General features: G+C 41.6%; 1 protein-coding gene across 1 annotated transcript in view; it reads right to left on the bottom strand.

Moving 5' to 3' along the window:
- Positions 1-12,783, bottom strand: part of LOC122613404 (neural-cadherin) — an 87,754-nt gene extending 74,971 nt beyond the window's left edge. Inside the window, 1 exon segment of the mRNA XM_043787564.1 lies at positions 11,131-12,783. Coding sequence (XP_043643499.1) covers positions 11,131-12,685 — 1,555 coding nt within the window. The 5' untranslated portion in view covers positions 12,686-12,783.
- Positions 12,784-13,722: the final 939 nt, after the last annotated feature.

Below are 13,722 nucleotides of genomic sequence, written 5' to 3'. Positions count from 1 at the left end.
GCGATGAGCGCCACGACTCAATTAAAATGCTCGTAATCAACTTGGACCTATGGCGCATATACAAGAATATACGACTCAAGGGACAAAACTGTGAAGGAGACTAAGAATATGAGCCTTTATAGGGAAAAGCATTCTTTGATATACAGCCCAGCTTATAACGACCATATAAGTCGTTGGCAGAATCATATAAACTCTTTAAGAAATCACTTAAAATTTCAATTATCTTTTCTCGCTGACAAATCCCCTCGGAAATCCACATCGATTAGGCTGTCTTAAAGCTAATCAAACTAGATGGCGATTCAGCCGCAGCTCTCCTTCAGGCGTTCTTTGTTCCATCTGACTATTCGCCATTCTTCTCCCCCAGAAACTCTTTTGCATACACAAACACACTCTGAAGCACGGGCAAATGAAGCGAAATTGCGCACATGGCGGACATTAAGCGAAAATTAATGAAATTTTCCGATGGCGCCTCGCCTCCAGTATAGACGCAGTTTAGCCGAGCTTTATCACCGGGCTCTAGGTGTTCTGGGTGTTCCTGTTCCCCTGTTCTCCTGTTGTCCTGAACAAGCTCATCCAATCCGTTGTTATCCGGGGGCTGTCGTGAGCTTGATTGAGTTTGATGGCGATTGTGCTGCGCCAACTGCGCTGCCTTGATTGCAATTTCAGCCATGATGTTACCCACCCCGATAGCCAGAGGCGTCAAGTCACGCCCCCCTGCATACCAATCAGGTGCAGACTGGGGTGGGGGGTTGGTTGGGGGTTGGGATCGGAGGCTGCAGGTTTTTCCCCATCTCAGGTGGCAGTCAGTCATTTAAGGCCTCTGGCAGTGGCACGAGACATTAGTTTTTGCCACCTCTGCTGCTCCTTTTGCATGCTCTTAGCTAAGCACAGGACTTTGGCTTTTGATTGATGAGCAAGTCGGGCAGAAGTTGACTTTAAGTTACCAACATAAATTTCACTTTAGTTTCAGGCAGTCGGCTGCCAACTGGGTGACATAGAAATGCACTGAACTGTGGGCATCGTCGATAAAATTATGTGGGGTACACAGATATAAATTATATATGGGGTTTCGAAACCATATCTTAACCAAAGAAAATTAATTTATGCTCTTGCTGCTTATATCCACTTCAGTTTGGAATTCACTTACTCTCAAAGTTTAACTTGTACTGGAGTTTGTTTTTAAAAATATTTTATAAATCGAGACGCCGCTCGAGTTTATTACAAATACTCGACTATTCTTCGCGTGTACGGAGTATGAAAAATATTCTCCCCTCAATTTCATTGATTTGATTCCTGCCAGTCCCCAGAGGTGCATAAATCAAAAACTCCACGCCACTTCATTAGGATTTTGGGCCACGTTTTCACCACCGCCAGAGGGAAAGTTCAGCTCTGGGAAAATTATAGTTTGGGTCATAACCATTACCGCATTTAATATGCATTTTTACGAGCCTTACTTTCCAATAATAATAAGCAGCGGCTAAAGCGGGATGCCATAAGAAATAATGTGGCCCACACACACACTCACAAAAAGAGAAAGCACTCACAGATAAGGAGAGCGCGCAAAAGTATGCTATGAAAACCGTAATCATAATCGTAAAGCTTAGCATGCACGAGTATATATTCCGGATCCTACTGATTTGTGTTTCGCATGTGCGGCATACCAAAAAACGAGAATAGAATGAAAATCTCTGCCGGCACGCCCACATGTTCACACAGCCTGCAATCGAGCCACTGGAAATTGCTTAAATTAAATGCAAATACCGAAAAATATTTAAATGTTTCAGCGCATTAAGCTATGTAAATTGTTGTCGCTGCCGCCGTCCGGCACTGACACGCACTTTCCATTCAATAAAACTGCAACCACACAATGGCACATCCATTTACACAGACCCTCGCACAGAAGGGTCCTGAAAAAGGGATGTGGGGCTGGCAAGTGTCCAGATCGCACAACAACATCTGGCATGTTGTCATTAAAGGCCAGGCCAAATGACCCCCGAAAAAAGAGGGGAACTTTCGAGGGGATAGCCTGAAGCACACTGTGTCTCATCAGTAAATGGATTACCAAAATTAATTTTATACAGTAAATAATTTGAAAAATATATTTATACAGACGTATATCTAATATTTAAGAAGGAATATAAATGATTTAATAAGAGGGAACGGGGATGTTTAAGCGCACTGTATTTAGCTGATCCTTTAATCGATAACCCATCATTTAAGGCAGTACTTATGCATTCCGTTTGGTAATGGTCTATTGCCTGCATACAATGAAAGTCAAATTAAATCTCAACAACTCCATTAGTTCCCCAGTGTTTGCCGTGCAGGAAACATGTTCCTTTCATTGGATTTCCATCCGAGCCAAACCACACACAGAGTATCAACAATGTCGAGCGTTAAATGAATGGCAGTTGGACCACCTCTACAAGCGCGAGCATTTTGCATTTTAATGAGTAAACACAGTGCCGGGCCAAATGGGGGTTAACTGAGGGGCATGGGTGCCCCGTGGAGATGGGGGCAGGATCGCTGGTGTGAATACCGCAACGCTGCATATGCAAAGTGTGATTGGTCCGAAAAAAGGAGAAATAAGGAGAGCACAAAAAAATGGTGTGGCAAGCAAGGACTTTCCTCCTGGTGCCCAACTTTCAATACGAATTTCTGGTGTTTTTCCTAGAATTTTTTTAACAGCTGCGCAGCTGGAGAGTTAGAGGACTACGATTTTCCGCGAACAATTTGTATTTGCAATGTGAAAACAAAATGGCCACTGAACACGGCCAATCCGCAGGACTTTCCCCCAATCTGCCCCTTTTGGGCACACTTGCTGTTTGATTTGTGTTTTTCTCACTCGAAAAACGGTCGCTGGTTTTTCCCTTTTCGTTTTCATCAAATAGCCGATGCGGTTAACAGTGAAAAACACTGTGCTAAATATGCTTTTCTGTTGTTTTCCCGCTGCTCTTATTTAAGTCACACAATTTCCGCTGCCAAAAAAGTGAATGGGGGGGAAAATTATTTATTTCGCTTGGGCAAGCAAGTGTTTATTGATTTACATACTCGTAGCTCAGTAAAAGTTTGTTGGCCGATTTTTAACTGCATAAACATTCCAGAGACTACGCCTGCATAAATACCTTCATGCAGTTCCTGACTTGCGTCCAACTCATTTAATATGTCCCTTAATTTTATTATATTCAAATGTTCATCGCGAATTATGTAACACGCTATAAAAAAGCTATTTTTTCGACCGTATGCGAAATTAATTATTTTTATTAATGCGATTCTTTGTTGCTTAATGCAGCATTATAATGTGACAAATGCCTGTGGCGTTGATGATGACCCAAACATGTGTTTTAAAGCGCGTTAAATATTTATACATTTTAGTCTGGCATTTGACGTCCATGGCGATGCGTTTGGCTAATTTAGTTAGAGCTCTCTCTGGCCATAATCAAATTCAATGACATGTGAAATTTTCACGGATCAGTTGACGTCAAACCGAACGATATCGCCTACTCAAGTGTGAAGATTTTGTGCGTTAACTTTTCATCAACCAGCCAGCCAGTCAGCCAGCCACCAACCAGCGATTATTATTGCGGATAACAACTTCATCGCTCTTGGTCCTGCTAATTGGACCGTGACGTGTGTGCTCACAACGCCCACGAAAACACAAATCACAGACTGGCAACTGCGATAAATAACTGCCGCAAGAAACCGTCAAGCCACAGGCCAATTGTACTCGTGTATTTCCAACGACTCCCCACCGACCTCCCCCCATAAATGTATGTACGTTACCCCGTTTTTGCCAATGCCCAATGCCATTTTTGCAATGCAAATCGAGTTGCCTGCCACGCACAGAATGAAGTCTCCGAACTGCGGACTCCGGACTCCGGACTACGGCCTCGTGTGCTTGCGGGTTCCGTGTACGGATACGGGTTCCCATTGCGCCGAGCTATGGTATATGGTATATTGTAATAAACGCAATTTGTATCATGAATTATTACTGCGGCGAACTGGCCGCACGGATGTGCGGACTCAGCTCAGCAAAGCCCAGTGCAGAACTCAAGTTCAGCGGGATTTGGGACACAGAAACACTCTGTAGATACCCTTTATTAAATTTGGAAGCCAAGCATAACTAAAAGCGAGTAAAATATATGCATAAATATGATCACAAGGGTAAATGATTCTTGGTTTATAAGGCTAAAACGCTTCAACTGCATCCAAAAACCTATATACCTTTCCGAAACCATTGAACATTTTCTGCACATGTAACGAGAACTGAGTACTGCAGTCCGGCACATGACGTTAGTTTGAACAAACTTCGCAGAAAAGGTATCAAATTGCCGTGCAAACAAATTGGAAACAAAATACACAGAAAAAATATATGAATAAAATAAAATAGAATCCAGGGCCAAGAAACCAGAGCAAAGATACACTTTGTTATGAACTTGCAGGACTGGCAGGCACTATTTTCTTAATGCGTCGAATAAATGCGCCGCCGCCATTTTATAGAAATAGTTGAGAAGTGATGAAACTAAGCCAATCTGGGAGGATTGAAAGCCAAACTTTAGCCGGCTCTCGGCAGAGCTTAAAGTTGATTTTATGAATCCGAGTCAATAAGCCCCCGGGCTTGTACAACAATAAAGTCAGAGCTCAGCAAATTTTTTGGCGTTGTCAAACATTTGTGCTCAAGTTTTCCTATAAAGTATCTATATGCTGACGTCGCTACGTGCTACATATATAAATCTTGCTTTATCGGAGGGTGGATTCTTGGCTTCCAGGCTTCCTCGGCTTGTTTACTTTTGTGCTTTTCGCAGCCGTCGTCTCTGTTTACTTCGTACTTATTATTCCATTTGTCGCTTAGTTTTCTAAGGGCTTTTCTTCCTGTTTTGACTGCCCAAATGGGGCGCCATTACTTATCCCCTGGACGCCATTATATTTCTTTGTGTGTGTGTGTTTCTTATTGCAGTCGCCGTCGCATTCGCAGTCGCCAAAAGCTAAAAACACAAAACAAACAAAATAAGCCGCGTTCGGATGGTCTTCCTCCTTTTTGGACGCAGTGCGCATCCATCTTTGCCGAAATTTCCCATTTGCCCATCCGTCTGCCGCCATGGCAACATGGTCGCAATAGACGCCATTTTGTTGCCACATCTCTTGGTGGAAATCTGTATCTGTATTCGGTATTCTGTGTTCTGTATTCGTGGCTCCATGTATGCGAGGCCGCCACGGTTATGCTCCTTTGCACTGTAGCCAGCCTCTAGGCGTTTTGGCCCCGACTCTGCCTTTGGTTCCCCGCCTCTTTCAGTTTGGGATTCTGTTTCTGATTCGAATCCGAGTTCGGTTCCGGCTGCTGTCGCTGACGCTGCCTGTGTTGCTGGCCATGGCCATTTATTTCGATGTTCCTGTCACTTGTCTACTCCGATTATATGTTAATTCGAAGGATTTTTTCCTTTCGCGAAAGTTCAGCGTTTATTGAACTCTAGCGAGTGAAAAAACTGCCATCAGGTATTGAAAGGCAAAGGCAAAGTATTTTTGACAGCTGTAAAGTGTTAAAACGTACTCTCAGCTATTCGACAGATATATATAAAAACATAAGCCCGCAAAATATAAATAAAGCTTTAGATAAGTCGACAGCAATTCTGCAAAACAAATAAAAAGAGTAAAACTCAAGAGCAAACTTTCATTCTTTAAAAAAGTTACACTTAAACACATTCAGTGTAAATTCCATAAATAGGTAACAGCATTTATCACCTAGCATTATCTAGACGTATAAAGTTATCTCAATTTAAATGTAGAACAAAATAAATATATACGTCTTTATAAATCTGCTTTTTTAATGTCACTTGAGCATTATTTTGCCCAGTTGCACCGTGTACGATTTTTCAATATTTGTTGTCAATTTCAAGTCAGCCAAAATGCAAATAAAGTTGGCAAATAAATTCCTAAATTGATTTTGCTTGTTCAGATGCTCAATCAATCTAAATTTGACTAATTTTTTTTATTTAGTGAGAGCAAAGTGCATCAAAAAGGTCAAGTGGTCGTATCACTATTTAAAATTTGATTAGCCGAAGTGACCTTATCATTTCCGGAAGATGTTTAAGGACATCAAAGCCGCAAAAAGCAAAACGAGAAATTCGATACCATTCCCATTAGATTAGGCAAGCCAGTATGAGATTTGTATTTGCATTTTTTTAAGCCAAGTGAGGGAAATGTTAAACTGATTTTATAAACACGCGATATTAAAAAAATGACATTGTCGCAAAATTTGTTAGATATGCACCCCGCTCAACTGTCACATTGAAAAGACTTAGCCAGGCACCCTGCATCCACCATGGAAAATTTATTTAGCGTACCTTTTCCAGCATTTCTCCTAAACTTTTTTGTTTTTTATCCCCTCGCCGGCACTTGGAATTTAGGCCAAAACACTTTGGTGCTTGCAACTTGGCGCAGATGTGGGTTGCAAGTTTACAAATTTTCAAGAGCTGGAGAACCGTGGGAAGTTACGTGAAATGTGTGATGAGTAAGGATGCTATCATTCAAGCAAGTTTTGTGTTTGCTCATTATTACCATCCATTAAAAATGATAAGGATGTTTATATTGAAATAATTTAAATAATGAGTTATAAAAATCACCTGACTGACTGACAGTTGACATATGAAGTCGGTGTACTTCCCGCCATATGACGTTTTCAGGACAATTGATTTAAAATGTGCATAATTTATAATAAAATTAAATCGGAGCACGGCGAATGCATTAATGATTCACTGTACAGTTGACAGCATGCGCCGTAAACCTAATTTAAATAATTTCCATTACGGGAATAGTTGCCGTTTCCCTCTCGCTGAAAGCCCAGACTTGCATATAAAACAAGATATTAATGCTTAATTAAGCAAGTTTCCACCTGCACCGTGCAGTGGGTGAGTGTGTGTGCTTGTGTACCTAAACTCTATTATTTCTCCAAAGAAGAAGTACCAAGAAGTTTTCCTCGCCGTAAACTTAAATTCTGATTTTCATAATTTATACGCAAGCCAGCCCGAGGATATGCTACAATTTGCGCAGCATTTATCCAGGGTTGCTCCCTCTTAGGGTTGCCCTGCTCTCCTTTGTTTTACGACAGCCAGATGGAGTTTACGACCCAAGGCTGTGTAAAGTTTTCATATGGGCCACGAGTCCAAGTCCAGGTATGACATCGCAACGCAAGTTTACATCGCAATAAAAGTTGCCAATTGCAAATAGTTGCGAATGGAGTCAAAGGCCGCAGCTTCAAGATTGGCTCTTGGAAACTGCACCTGAGATCTCACGGAATTCTGCATTTATTGAGTAGTTTCCACGGTAACTTTATTCAATACAATTCACAAATAAATCGATGTAGGAGTATATTTTGTAAGGATGAACAGGCTTATCTCTTTTAAAGAATTTTCTATTTACTATGTATTTTTCAAGAGTTTGATTTATTGAACTTTAACATTGATTGCGTGCCATTTCTTTCTTCTCTGCAGGGTATAAATGTGATGCCTTTCCCTCTTTTCCCTCATTTTCGTGTGCATGTGCTTGTGACGGAATGTCAAAGCTTTTGCTTCCACCCCTCAACCCTCAGTGTATAGCCCCTCATCCCCTCGTCCTTTGGGGAGCTACTCCAATGCAAAAAGGACTGCATGCATTTTTGGACACAACAATGCGCTTGCAAATTTCTAAAACAAACACACTCACTAGCCCCATCCCTTTCTATGCCGAAATAGCCCCCTCTCTCTCACACGTTCTATGTCAAATCGTGCGTATTTATTCACAGGGGAGGGGTGGAGGGAAAACTCATATTGGTTTCTTGGGCTTTTTGGGGTGAGACAAGGATAATTCTAATTGTTACGAGCGTTTTCCTGTTGGACCTGTCGCCACTCCTGAGCTCAAAGTAATACCCACAACCCAACCCTTAGAGGAGTTCTCACTTCTGCGAGTCCTCGTTCTCGATTTCTCTCAGTGGTTCTCAGTTTTTGGGGCGCATGCTCACCAACTTGTTCGAATTTCATTTGTTTCAGGTTTTCGCATTTCACGTTCCACAGATGTTGCTCTCGATATACGTGTTTACTTCTCTTTCGCCCCTTCTCCTCTCCCTTTCACACGTTATTCCCCTCTCTTTCTCCTCCCTTTCTCACCCTCTCTTTTACGCCTTTGAACAACCTCATGTGTATTGGCGTAGCATTTTAAATGAATGGAAAATATTGTCGTAAATTTCGTGTTCACTTATGCTGCTCCTCCTCTCTTGTCTGCTCCTTGGCCTTTTGGCTGGTGCAATGCTTTGTTAAGTGTTTTACATAGCAGAGTTTTCCGCTTTCCCTTCGCTTGCCATTAGCCAAGCCCATGTGTGCATCCTAGAATTCATAAATTAACCCAAGGATTCTCGGATCCTATGGGGAGCCTAGATATACTCGTAGAGTTCCCTGAAATCTCGAATGTCTTGGCTAAACGCTTGAGATACTAAGCATTAGTTCAAGTGGTTTAAGGGAGGTTTCGAGTGGAAATTTCGTGTAGATTTCATCAAGTGGCTTGTTTACCTGATATTCTTTGTAAAAGCAAACATCATTTGTGATTTTGTGTAATAGTTCTTTATAATTAAATATTCTTTCGTATCGAATTGTATGCCTTTTAACTGATTAATCAGTATTGTAAAGTAGCCTGTACTTTTGTCCGGGCAATCGAAGGACATTTTCCAGAGAAATGGAAATGTGCGATAATTTATTTTATTTATTTATTTGTGCTTTATCCCTTATATATATATGTACATTTCATTAAAGCTAATGGTATAATTAGGTATTTACAGTGTTTAGCTAAGGCTTTCATCTGAAATATTTATTAATTATGTCTAGTTGACCTGTTTTAGTTTTTTGTATAACAATATTTATTATTTATTAAGGAAAACAAGGGAGAAGAAAACCTTAATTGACTTACAACTAACTTAAAAACTAAGACTTGAAACAAAGATTGTTAATATTGTATTTTTTTTTGTTGAACTTTTTGTACTCCTGCTTTTATATGTAGGTACTTAGTGTTTGTGTAATAAGGTAAGTTCATTATTAATTTTAACAGCTTGTTTTGGCATATTTGAAGTTTTTTGATATGAGTTTGAGCACATCTACCCCAAACAGGTGACCCATACATTAATATTGGATTAAAAATTGTTTTAAAAATTATGATCTTATTGGATATTGATAATTTAGATTTACGATTTATTAGAGGGTACAGTGTGCAAATAATTTTATTAACTTTCATAATTGTGTTGTTGATGTGGTATTTAAATGTTAGTTTTTTATCAAAAATTATACCCAAATATCGAATGTTGTCAACCCATTGTATTGGAGAGTCTAGTATTCGCAGCTGTCTATCAGGAAGATAACGAGGTTTCCTTCTTTTTGTAAAAAATATAGCATTCGTTTTATTAGGGTTAATTTTAATTTTCCATTTTTTGTAATATATGTCTAATTCATTTAAGTAACTCTGCATGGATTGATTTATCTCGCTGTACGAGAAACCAGCACTGTAGACAGCGGCGTCGTCAGCAAACAGTGAAAGTACACAGTTTGTAGCTTGTGGAATATCGTGTGTAAAAATATTAAACAATGTAGGTCCTAAGACAGAACCCTGTAATGTGCGATAATGTGCGAAGGCAAACAGTGTAAATGAAAATCACTCAAACAAAGAGCAGATGCGATAGCGAATGAGAGACAGTTGCAGTTGCAAAATTTATGGAAACTGTTAATTGACTGACAGTTGAACAGTCAAAAGGGGTTGCGGGGTCACCAATCGCTGTCCGAAGCCCCAACCGCCCACACAATGCGGAAAAACTGCAGGGCAAAAGTTTTCCTTTTTTGAAACCATTTCCCGATGTAAATGAAACAAGTGTGTGTGTGTGGGGTTCACTGAATATATTTCAACATTTCATGAACTGGTTGGTACACTGGTTGGAAAACCAACTTGGACATTCAGAGGGAAAGCTGTCAGTTGTCTGAACTTTTCATTCGACTCCTGTCAAGAGTGGGGCGCAAAAAGGGGGAGGGAAAATGCGGTTTCGGGTTTTCCTGGATTGAGGACCACCAGTAATCCTAACTTGCTTTACAGCTGCTCTGTTGATGCCTGAATGGATTCTGGGCAGCTGTGGGTTCAATATTTGCTTATTGAGCCACGCTTCAAATGACAGTAAATGTGAAGTGGTCGACGCATAACATTCAAAGTTTAGGACTTAAAGTATTCATTCAGTCAAGAATGTGTTCTTTCGAATAATGAAAATTGAATTTATTGGAAATCTCATCGATACCAGAGGGCTTAAAATGTATATACGTTTGCAACAAGCCTTTTCTTACTGTGTAAAACTATTCTGTGTTGCATCGACCGTAATTGCTTTCCATGTCAACCAAATATTTGAAAAGCAATTTTATAGCAACAAAAGATATATCAAACGAAAACAAGGACAGAAACTGAGAGGCAGTCAGCACTTTTCCCTGATTTACGTTTAATTGGCGAAATTGTGTTTTCATGCTGAGCTCAAAAGGTTGCATAGAATCGCTTTCAGATGGCTTATGTCGCCTTTGCTAATCAACGTCAACCCCGATTGGCCTGGATTGTATTAATGTTGATAATGTTTGATAAATGTTTGATAAGCCCAAGACTATTGATATCAAATTAACCTCAGTATTAAGAAAGTGCATTTACCCACTAGAAATAATCTGTGTTTTATCTGTTGAGACCCAAGCCAATTCAATTAGTAAAGCCTGGCTGTCATTATATACCTCGCTATGATTTTCTTAATTGCCTAGCACAAATATCCATAATGCCATTAATCTATCGGCAATACTATGCGAACTCAGTTATTTTTCGAATACGCCAGCGCATATAATTATGCTTAAACAGCTGAATAATTTCGTGTGCTAATATGCAAGATTAAATGGGCTGTGGTCCGTTCAATAAATCACTGTGCAAATACGGTGAACGCTCGCTAATTGTTTTCGTGGTGAAGATTTCGAATCAGAATGTTTATGCATGGAAATGGGCATCCTAAATGAAATGTCATACATCTCGACCTTAAATAAATGATGGGAATCTATCGTTTGTTCATTGTATGTAATAGAAAAACAAAAGAAAAAGACTTTCACTCACCATTGTGTCCCATATTGGTGATGATGACCCAGAAATCGATGGTCTTCTCCGGTCCCAGCTCCTCGTAGTCCCACTTCTTCTTGACTCGCACAGCGCCGTTTGTCTCCACCGTCACCCAGGGATTATCATCGCGGATCTTGAATGTCTCCTTATCGGTCTCCTTTTCCAGCTGGAACACCGATTTTCCCTCAGTGTCTCCATCAGCTTCGGTGAACTCAATCCGCTTGGTGGGTCGCACCGCTCGAGTAACGCGTCTCTTCTCTCGGTGATGTGAGTGACTGTTGACCTCGTCGTGTTCCAGGTGTTGCATTATAAACGAAACTGGTTCGGCGGCCAAGAACTCCAATAGAACCTTTGCGGGTTTTGCGCTCAGCAAACTGGGATACCTCAGATCGTGGGCTATCACCTCGATAAGAAGCTCATTTGATGTGGGCTCTCCAGCCAGCATTATTTCGCCAGTTTGAGGTACAATGATAACCACATTACTGGGCGACTTCAGGCGATAGGCAATCTTGTCACCATCAGCATCGGTGGCCTCGACTTTTCCCATGATGGCAAATCGCTGATATGTCACACTACTATTGCTCTCCATACTAGCAGATTTCTGACCAGCGATGGCGAACTTGTAGTCCAGCGACTTGAAAATCGGCCTATTGTCGTTCTCGTCCAGCACGGAGATCTGTATTTTGGAAACTGTCTTGTCCAAGCCGTCGACATCTGAAGCTTCCACGGAGAGATCGTAGTGCGCGCGTTCCTCTCGATCCAGAGGACGATTGGTGACCAGCCAAACGCCGGACTCGTCATCGCCATTAATCACCAAGGACTTGGCACTTATTTGTATGTTCTTGTTGGCCCTACGTTCCTGCAGGGCGAATGCATCGTCCACGTTGCCGTCGATGATGGTGTAGCGAACCTTCTTGGGCGTGGCCAGTTCCTCGTCCAGGATGGAACCGCTGAAGGCCTGCATCAGGGGCACTCCTCGCACCCTGGTGCCCGCCGGCTGATTCTCCCTCACTTCGCCACTGGCGTCGAGTAGGGAGCCCGAAAATCGCAGCATGTCGTTGCGGTGCATCACGAACAGCTGCAGATTGTGGGTGTTGGTGGCATTGGGCGTTTGCTCAACGACCACCAACTGAACCGGACGATTGACGAGGGGGGAGATATCCGCCGTGGTCATCACCACACCGTCTTCCAGTACGGTGAAGTACTTGGAGTAGTCGGTGTCCAGCATGTGGTAGGCAGCTGCGCCGGAGTGGGAGCTGCCGTTTATCTTCACAGGATGGGTTTTGAACTTCTTGATGCTGAATCCGGGATAGGTATCGTGTGGCAGGACCAAGGACATTTCGCTGTGATGCGACGACGAGGACTTCTCCGCATCACCGGGACTGCCGGCCAGCATGCGAGCCGCATTTTCCGCCGAAAGACCGGCGAATGTGGTCTCCTCTATGGCCAATATGAGGGGGAGGGATATCAAAAATATCGCGCAGGTGCATATATTAAATCGGTTGCTTATATAACGTTGCCTGGGCTGATTCAGGCAACGTCGTGCCGCCATTTTGCCGCGGCACTTTCTGATCCTGTTTGGTAGCAACACCTTTTTTGTGACTGGCCCTTTTGAAAATTCTCTTCAATCCTCTTCAATTATTGACTTTACTATTAACACTTGACTTATTCATGGGTGAATTCCTTTGTCCAGTCTTCCTTTTCCTTTTCCACTGCTGATCAATACATGGTTGTTTGTTTTCCCGCAGGAGGCGCAAACTGCAAATAAAGTGGGTAGCAACGAAAATTGATTTGTGGTTAGTGGCAGTTCTCGGTACAGGTAAATATTTATGGGCATTGTGTAAAGTTTATGGGTCATTGAAAGTGAATAATTCATAGGCCGTGTGAATAAATTATATCGCTGCTGCCCTGTGAGGGCGATCAAGTATGCAGGGAAGTTTGTTTTATTGAGGTGCATATTCGCGGGCTACGAAGTATAAATATTTAAGTGGGGATAATTAAAGAACCCTGGCATAATGTTTAAAGAATATGCTTTTGTTTTATATCAAAAGGCATTGTTTAAGCCAGTTATTAAATGTTAATATTATATAATTATACGCACAGTTTTTTAATATATAACAACCATTAACATTGATATTTCTGAAGCACTGCACTGAGTAACATATTATATTACTGAAAGCATTCAACTTCGTTGCAACGCTTCCAAGCGAAGTAAACGTTAAGACGTAAGAGCAAAATGGATACCAATTTTCGAGGCTATATCATCACCATTACATCGCTGCCTTCAGCTGAGCCCAAGAAAAGTGTCAACTTTTCACTTTTTAATTGCTGTGTGGCGAAAGCACCAGACTCCCAAAGAGCTCGGAAAATGTTGCACAAAGGGAGAACTTTTACACGGTAATAGTAACAGTATTTAATATTCAAGCTATTTTGCAGGCCGAGCGGAAAACAGGGAGAGGAATGGCAACTTGGTCACAGTCTGTGTCTGTTGCAGTCAAGGACTTTTCCCAGGATGTGGGATTTTCGGTTGGTTTTTGATGTTCCCCCGTCATGCTCTACATAACGCTTCGGCAATTGCATTGTCCTAGG

This window comes from Drosophila teissieri, chromosome 2R, assembly GCF_016746235.2.
Source record: "Drosophila teissieri strain GT53w chromosome 2R, Prin_Dtei_1.1, whole genome shotgun sequence".
Taxonomy (NCBI): Eukaryota; Metazoa; Arthropoda; class Insecta; order Diptera; family Drosophilidae; genus Drosophila; species Drosophila teissieri.
Note: the sequence above shows the minus strand (reverse complement) of the source record. Positions and strands in the feature narration are given on the sequence as shown.